The 9,540-nt window shown below is 41.2% G+C and overlaps 1 protein-coding gene across 1 annotated transcript in view; it reads left to right on the plus strand.

Moving 5' to 3' along the window:
• Nucleotides 1-9,540, plus strand: part of ABCA13 (ATP binding cassette subfamily A member 13) — a 500,786-nt gene that overhangs the window by 240,850 nt on the left and 250,396 nt on the right. The window contains 2 exon segments of the mRNA XM_014593022.1: nt 3,100-3,257; nt 4,815-5,045. Of these exon segments, the coding sequence (XP_014448508.1) occupies nt 3,100-3,257; nt 4,815-5,045 (389 nt within the window).

A 9,540-nucleotide genomic window follows, 5' to 3' on the forward strand; every position in this document is an offset into this window, starting at 1 on the left:
TGCGAGAGAAAAAATACAATGAGCTCCAGGAGATGAGGAAGTCCTTCCATGATTTGAAAGAAGAAATAAACACGATAAAAAAGAATCAGATGGGACCAACAGTTAGCTTAATGGCTATGTCCCTGGACTCCCATGTAGTCGACAGTGGTTCAAGTCCCAGACCTGGTGGCTTAAACTCATGCTGGGCTTGTGTGCGTGCATGCCCAAGATCCCAAGAAGAGAATGTAGGAGAACGGATTGCAGCATGGCCATCCTCCCTGAGGGGGTGATTTCTCACTTTCTGTCTCTCTGTCTTTCTGACGAGCACACACGCCCTATAGCAAAAACCTCTTAAAAATAATAAAAAATAGAATCAGACGAACTGTTAGAGATGAAGGCTGTAATACTGGAAATCAAAACCTCCCTCAAAAGTATTAAGAGCAGATTAGATCATGCAGAAGATCAAATCTCAGCTGTAGAAGACAAAAAACTCTGACCTTGAAAGAAATCACCAAAAATACTGGGAAAATAACTCCCCCCAAATGAGAATAATATACGAGAAATACTAGATGCCATTAAACTCTTAAACATCCAGATAATCAGTATCCCAAAAGGTGTAGAAACTAATAAGGGCATTGATAATCTATTCTATGAAATCTTGGAAGAAAACTTTCCAAACCTAGAGAAGCACTCAAACATTTATACCCAAGAAACACAAAAGACCCCAAATAGAATCAACCCAAGAAGATCTTCTCTATGGTACTTTATAGCCAGATTGCCAGTGTGCTTTATACCTACAGATTTTTTGTTTTGTTATGATTTAGCCTTTTTTCCTTCCATTTGAGAACTCTCTTTAGTGTTTCTTGCAGGAGAAGAATGGTGATGAGTTCTCTGAGCTTTCGTTTGTCTGGGGAACTCTTCATCTTTTCATTTATGAAGAATAGTTTTGCTGGCTACAATATTCTTGGCTGACAGTCTTTTTTCTTTTAGCACTCTCAATAGATCATTCCCTCCCCTTTACTGGCCTACAAGCTTTCTTCTGAGAAGTCCACAGTCACGCGTACCAGGAGTCCTTTGTAAGTTAGTTGTTTCTTTTCTCTTGGTGATTTCAGAATCTTCTTCATGTCTTTGACCTTTGAGAGTTTGATTATAATATGTCTTGGGAAAGTCATATTTGGGTTGAATCTGTTTAGCATTTTTTTATAATCTTTTCATGCCTTGATATGTGGAAGTTCCAGATCTTTCCTCCAAGTTGATTTTTTTTTTTTTTTTCTCTTGGTGATTTCAGAATCTTCTTCATGTCTTTGACCTTTGAGAGTTTGATTATAATATGTCTTGGGAAAGTCATATTTGGGTTGAATCTGTTTAGCATTTTTTTATAATCTTTTCATGCCTTGATATGTGGAAGTTCCAGATTCCTCCCAAGTTCATTTTTTTTTTTTTAAGATAGATTTTTGCTATAGGGTGTATGCACTCTCCTGAGACACAGAAAGACAGAAAGCAATAAAATAAAGTAAAATAAAAGTCCTCCTTTGTCTTGTTTTATAGTTTTTGACTAAAAGACTGTTCTACCTGATGTACATCTAGCTATTCATGATCATTTTTGGTTTCCATTTATTTAGAATATTCTACTGCTTTTTCACTCTCAAGTCTCTTTTTATCTTTAGTGACTCTTACATTTACTCTGTTTATGTTGTCTCCTAGGACTTGTAATCTTTGCTTTTTTTCTAATTCTATTTTTCTCCTCTTACGTGTAATTTCAACTGGTCTGTCTTTGAGCTCACTGATTATTTTGCATGATACACTTTCTGCTGTTCAGGCTCCTCACTGTATTTTTCAGTTCATTTATCATATTTTTTTAGTGCCACAATTTCTGTTTAATTTTGCATTATTTCAATCTCTGTTAAATTTCTCCGATAAAGTTCTGAATTGATTTTCTTCATTTTCTTGAGAATCGCTGAATTTCCTTATAACTGCTTTTTGAATTCTTGATCTGAAAGATCATCTATTGTTTTCATTAGGAACAATTATTGGCACCTTCTTTTGTCTTTTGGCAAGGTCACGGTTCCCTGTTTATTGTTACTTTTTCTGGGCATATGTCTGTTCTTTACATCGAAGGATTAAGCACCTCTTCCTGTCTTTGCCATCTAGACTGGCTTGTGTTGATTTTCTGAAGTAGGTCTGTCTGTTTGGAGATCCCGTGCATGCTGACTGTTGAATTACCTTAGCCAAAGATCACTCCCTCTTGTTCAGCACTAGATAGTGCTCTGGGTCAGGTTGGCTACTAGTCTCCCTGAAGTTCAGAGTTCGATATGGTGCCCATCCTGAGTGAGCCTGGTGGATATACCCAAAGAGAGCATGTGGACCATGTGGGGAGATCGGTAGGGCCCTGCAGAAAGCCTCTCTGTTTCTACCAAAATGGATTGCTGATTCCTAGTTTACTACCCTGAGGCTGCTCGCTGCCTCTCCCTCTTGTCTCTAACTTCAGGAATTTCAGTTGTTGAGGCACTTGCAATGTTTTCTGTGGGTTAAGGCAGAAATAATCTTCCTGTGGGAAAACCCAGGATGGTGTGGAAGTTGATTGTCTGTCTGAATCTCACTTTATTTCACTGTAAAACTGTGAGTCTGGGAAAATTTAATGATAGCTGCTGTTTGGGGGGATATACTTTCTGGTTAGAAAGAAAATTTTTCATTACCAATTTTTCTCAGATGCTCACTACTCTGCATCCCCAAGGATCATCACAGCCTGTTTCAAGCTCTGGAATATTAGATGGTTATCCTGGTACCACATCATCATTTATGCTTCTGGTTGAGGCGGGGACACCCCAGTTTAATCACCAGTACCTGTCAGAGCACCCCTTTGGTTCTTGAGGGGAGTGGAACATTTAGAGAAGCAGTAGTCATGACTGTAGGGGTAGCTCTAAAGGAAAGTTTCAGGGCCTCTAATTGTAAAGTGGCCTTGGTTAATTCGTTTCTAAAGGGTCCATTTCAATGTTTTCTGATTTAAAAATTGGTTGCAATCTTTAAATCATGTTTCCATCTGCTGTTCCAAGGAAGGAAAGGCCACTTTTGTTGATGCCTTTGTCACACTGGTCATGACACGCCTGTGCTTGCATCCAGGTCGCACCATCATCTTCACAACTCACCACCTGGATGAGGCTGAAGTGCTCAGCGACCGCGTGGCTGTCCTGCAGCAGGGCCGGCTCAGGTGCTGCGGTCCTCCCTTCTGCCTGAAGGAGGCATACAGCCCGGGGCTCAGCCTGACCCTCACAAAACAAGTAAGCAGAACAGCCATGGGACCAGCCGATGGCAAAATGGTTACATTGCTGTGAACTCCCATGCATTCCACTTGAGTCTTCAGCTGGGCAGCTAAAAACTCACGCTGGGTATGCGTGCATGTGTACCCAAGATATCAAGAAGAGAATAGAGGAGAAGGGATTGTGGCATGGCCATCCCCTTCTGGGGCAGGGTGTGTGTGTGTGTGATTTCACATTGTTTTCTGTCTCTCTGTCTCTCTCTGTCTCTCCAGTGAGTGTACAGGCCCTATAGCAAAAATCCCTAACAAAAAGATAAAAATAAAAAAGAAGAACAATCGTTTTGTTTCACTGGGGAAATCCCCCTCTTCTCATGGCATAAGAAACAAACTGTGAGCTATGCAATGGTGATGTCTTAGCGGAGGCCTCTGTGCAACAGCTCAGTGGCTAAAACAGGTGCTGGCCTCGGTGAATACAAGAGTGCATTTTGCCACCTGAAATAAACAGAAAGGGCTAGAATTGCCTGGTAGATTGTAGGAGTTCCTACAACTGTCTGGACAGTAGGTATCATAATCCAGGTATTCTAAAAATATTTTTCTGATGATATTCCACATAGGAAGATAAAATTTTGCCATAATGTAGAAGCAGGGCCATGAAGAGCTAGAACAAATGGGGCAGGATCCAAGAGGGCAACTCTTTGCCACATTTGTAGTTATTATTGTCTGTGCCAACTGGGTCAGGCAGTGGTCACTCTGGGGTTGGGGTGTAGGGGTGAGTGGGAAGTCTCTCCCTGACTTTTGATGATTATTGACTTTTGGTGGCCCTTGAAAGGTCTGACTTTGATCTATGAGCCAAAGTTCCTCGTTTCTTTTTCTTTAATTCAGGTGACTTTTTGTCACCTTGAGGAGGCACCTTTCTTTCGAGATTGGGAAGTCTGGTCTTTTTCAGAAGATTCAACTCTATGTCCTATTGGTAAGTTCAGTTTTTAGGCCCAGAGAATCTCCTTCATGATTCTCCCAGGAAACTGGGGGCCTCTCATGAATATAGCCCTCCTGGAGTCTGGCTACAGGCTGTACAGTAACAAATATGGGTGTGCAAGTCTGGTCTCTGCAGGTTTATCACTGTGGATTTACATTTTTTTTTTTTAAAAAGGATCAGCAGATGGCATAGTGGTTAAGGTTTTGGTCTCCCATATGGTCGATCATGGTTCGAGTTCCAGACCCAGCAGTTTGAAACTCAGGCTGGTCATGTGTGAGTAGGTGCCCCAAATCCTGAGAAAATGGAGGAGAAGGGATTATAGCATGGCAAACTCCCCTAGGGAGTGATTTCTTGCTTTCTTTCTCTCTGTCTCTCTGGTAAGCATGTAAGAAATCTCTCTTTCAAAAAAAAGGGAAAAATACAACTATTCCTGAATTATGTAATGCTTAAGTGTGATATTTATCATTTAAGCTTCAAAGTAGAATTTTTGAAATATTTATGTATTTATTATGTTTATGTATATACATGAAATTAAGTGATGTTTATTTGGGTTGTCATTTCTTGTTTCTCATTCCAACTTATTTATTTATTTATTCTTAATAGCCTTCTGTTCTGGAGGCCTATGACCCAAAGGACATAGCTCGTGTTACGTCCCTGATACAGCTCTACATCCCACAAGCATTTCTAAAGGACAGCAGTGAGGCTGAGCTGACCTACACCCTACCAAAGGACGCGGACAGGACCTGCTTCAAAGGGCTCTTCCAGGCCCTGGACCAGAGCCTGCCTCATCTGAACCTGACAGGCTATGGAATCTCAGACACCACCTTGGAAGAGGTACTGAGAGATATGCAGCATGCTTTATTACTTATGCTTTTGGCCACTCTGTGTTCAATGAAGAAATATGAGAAGAGAGGGGAGAGAGAGAGAAAGAGCATTTAGTTATTTTTGAATTCTGACTGGTGACAGGCAGTGAAAGCCAGTGACTGAATTCTACTCACCTGACAGGTGACTATTGTTCTTTAAGGGAGCAAGCTTTCTGGATTATGTTTCTGTATCACTAAGCCAGAATCATAATCCAGTAGTAACAAGTTGGCTGGATGTATTTCGTCATTTAGGGGTGACTTCCTCTTTGCTGTGGTCTTCTGTCCAGGAGTCTCTGCCCCCCACTGGGGTAAACAGGAAATGAGAGATGTACCACTCTAAAGCTGCTGGCTCCTGGCTAGGTCGCCCACCAGCTCCCACCTACCCTCTGACCTGGGAATGAGCTGGATGAGACCATTCCTCATCATGGTTTCTTCATGGCATGGGGCCAACAGGAGGCAAAATCTAGGTTTTCCATTGGGGGGATTGCTGTGTTGTGTGACTCAACCTGAGGCAGGGCTTGTCTGGGGTCCTGACGGTTGGCTGTGTGTGCACCTTAGGTGGGCTTTAATATTCCATTGCTGTTATTTATAGAACGTGCTCCACATTTTCAAGAACTCAAGTATTTTAAATTAAACATTTTTTAAAATTTGGGAAACATTCTGGATCAGTTTTTTTAAATTACCCAGGAATATTAATAGTGACTGACTAGGTATTTAATTAGTAGTTGAAACTTAGTGTCTGAGGCAGTATTAGGAACTTTAAATAACCATGATAATTAAAATACCACGGCTTTCAGAAAGTGAACATTTAGTTGTGTTTTGAAATGGTTTGAGGGCTGAAGACATGCTACTAGATCAGAGGCATGAGAGGAAAAGCAACCATTTGTGTGATAAAGGGGAGTACAGCAGACCCTGGAACAGCATGGGGTTGTTGACTCTCCACGTGAAAACCCACATGCAACTTTTGACTCCTCCCAGCCTTCATGACTAATAGCTTACCTTTGACCAGAAGGCTTACCCATAACATAAGCAGTTGATTAACACAAATTTTATATGTGGCAGGTGATACATATTATATATTGTATTATTGAAATAAGAAGTATTTTAAATTAAACATTTTTTAAAATTTGGGAAACATTCTGGATCAGTTTTTTTAAATTACCCAGGAATATTAATAGTGACTGACTAGGTATTTAATTAGTAGTTGAAACTTAGTGTCTGAGGCAGTATTAGGAACTTTAAATAACCATGATAATTAAAATACCACGGCTTTCAGAAAGTGTGAACATTTAGTTGTGTTTTGAAATGGTTTGAGGGCTGAAGACATGCAACTAGATCAGAGGCATGAGAGGAAAAGCAACCATTTGTGTGATAAAGGGGAGTACAGCAGACCCTGGAACAGCATGGGGTTGTTGACTCTCCACGTGAAAACCCACATGCAACTTTTGACTCCTCCCAGCCTTCATGACTAATAGCTTACCTTTGACCAGAAGGCTTACCCATAACATAAGCAGTTGATTAACACAAATTTTATATGTGGCAGGTGATACATATTATATATTGTATTATTGAAATAAGTAAGCTAGAGCACAGAAAATTTCTTAAGAAAATCATAAGGGGGCCACCCTGCTAAACCCCTCCCCCCCCAGTGCAGTGGTTAAACCTGCAATCGGAGCTAGATCCCACATGGCAATGGCCAATTGCAATTGGTGTCCCATTCCCTGAGGCCTGAGAAACATACCAGGTATATGCGCATGTGTACCCAGGATCCTGATGGAATGAAGGAAAAGCAGTATAATCATGCCCATGGGGAGTGCTTTATCTCTCTCTCTCTGGTGTGTGCATGCACTCTCTGGCAGTAAAAAAAAATCATAATGAAGATAAAAATACATTTACAGTGCCATACTGTATTTAACAATCCCTAAGTTTAGGTTGTCTAGTTATGTTTGCAAGATGAATTATTTCTAAGTACCCACATCAATATGTCTCTTATGATATAAAATACTACAGATATTATACATAGCAGTACTACATATTGAAAATGAAAAAATAACATGAAAAAGAAATCACATTTTATTTTTAAATTATAGGAGCCCTCCCCCCCCCCCGGTGTTTTATTTATGTATTGCAAAAAAGGCCAGGCTGGGGTGGAGTCTAGAACTAAGTGAAAGAGAGCACACCTGCCCCAGCCAGGTCCTCTGCAGTCTCAATCCAGTGGCTGCCATCCCCGCCACGGAGCAAGATAATAGCCCTGAGGATCTAGTCTACAATCTGGTATTGGAGCCACTTCTTGACTCCAGGCAGAGGAGCAGATTAGAGACACTGTCCACTCTGCAGTCCTCGAGCTGACCAGGGACCAGCCATCCCAAGAGCTAAATGAAGGTGGATCCCCAACCACTTCCCAAGTCCACTTTGGCAATATCTCCATGGCAATGGAAGATGACAAGGATCATGAAGACCACAATGAAAGAGTTCAGTTCACTGACACTCAGTGACACTTAAGTGTCACCCAAGGCAACAGGAGCTGTGAGAGCATAGAACCCAGTACCCTGCCCACTCGGGGTTTACAGCCACAGTCTCAGTCATGGCTAGGCCCCTTGGGGACACACGAAAGCCTGCAGACCCTTCCTGAAAGCTCAGGAGAGGGGCAGGGAGGAACCCAGTACAGAGGGACCCCTCCATCCATAAAGCACCACTGGGTTTCCAGAGAGTCAAAGAGGTTTGAGAGAAGAGTAGGTATCTTAGGATCAAGGGTTCAAAGTGAGAGTGCAGAGACACTGGACGTGCTTCAAATTTTTTCACTTATGGGAAAAGCTCTCATTTTAAAAAGTGATACATTTGAAATAAATTTTTAAAAGTGATAAATTTGTTGTTAGGTTAAAAAAAAAAAAAGGAAAGTAATCTGTGTATCAGTTAACCCCACAGTTCAAATCTGTGGTATTCAAGGATCAGCTATGTCCCAAGTAGATAGTGGTCATCAGAACTTTTCTCTGGAATAAAAAAATATAAAACATCAAAAATTATTATGCTATAAAATGTTTTTATAGGTAGAATGAATTTGTTTTCCCTGAACTCTATAACTTCTTACTCCTATTTTTAAGTTGAGGAATCTGAGGCTCAAATTGGCTTGTTTCTTTGCTCCAAATCATGAAGCTTGTAAACAATGGAGCCTTGCCCAACCTAGGTTTTCTGATAATGAGTCACACTCTCCAAGGATGCCCGTGCTCTTGTGGGTGATGATCTGAACTCCTGGACCACAACGTCTGGGTACACCAAGTCCCACTGCCTCCACTTGTCCTTTTAATAAGTTTACATATTTATTTTTTTTCCATGAGAGAGAGAGAGACAGAAAGAGAGAGGAAGAGGGCACTTCCAGCAGGGACCTCATGTCACGATCCACCTCCAGCCTCAGTCAGCCTGGATCACAGGGCTGTGTGAGCACTCCGGGGACATGAACCGGGGACCTTCCCATGTGGGTCCAGTTGCATTACTGCTGTGCCTCTGGCCCTCTGCCTGCTCCCTCTTTTTATTTCCTTTTTTATTATTTTTTTTTTAGGTTTTTGCCATAGGGTATGTGTGCTCACCAGAGAGACAGAGAGAGGGAAAGTGAGAAATCATCCACCAGAGGGAATGACTACATCTTAATCCCTTTTTCTTCTGTTGGGACTTTGGGCAAACATGCACATGTGTCTGTCATGATTTTCAAGCCACCCAGTCTGAGACTCAAACTGTGGTTGACCATGTGAGAGTCAAGATCTTTAACCACCATGCCACCAGCTGGCCCTTCTATCTGCTCTTTTTTACAAAACAAGTTGGGCACACAGAGACCAACACGGAACAGCTTAATGTACACACACACAATGGATATGACTGAGAAAATCAGGGAATACAGCATTATCACATCTGCTATGGGTCATCTCTTGTTCCCATTCTTCAAGCATTGGCCTGATTGCCACTCCTGTGGTGATTCCTGGATTGCCCAGCAATAGTTCAATTCTGCCCTTCCCTCTCTTCCTGCACACTGGGACTTCTCTCTCTCTCTCTCTTTTTTTTTTTTTTGTAATGGAATGCAGGGCTTTGTAGCATGTTTATTTAAATTTTTGCTTAAGTTACTATTACATCTGACTAAATAGTTGCATCCAGTCCCATCAGTGACAACATTAAAATTGGTAAATACCATTCCATTGACATCAAGTGCTTTGACTTTGATATAATTTTCTGATTATATCTTGTTGCAGTATTTGTTACTATCATTTAAATATCAGTAACAGCAGTAGTGAATATTCTAGGGATATCACAGAAGCCAAGGTAGTAGATCTCCCAGTTTTGTGGTTGAATTTTTCCTGCCTCTTAAGTCTTCACATAGTCTGTTCTTTTGTCCTGGAATACCCTTCGCATCTTGGTTAAAGGCTTTTTCTGAGAGGTTCTACTTCTCCCAGCTCCCCCAGTATTCTTTTTTTTTTTTT

This window comes from Tupaia chinensis, unplaced genomic scaffold, assembly GCF_000334495.1.
Source record: "Tupaia chinensis unplaced genomic scaffold, TupChi_1.0 Scaffold139484_1, whole genome shotgun sequence".
Lineage (NCBI taxonomy): Eukaryota > Metazoa > Chordata > Mammalia > Scandentia > Tupaiidae > Tupaia > Tupaia belangeri.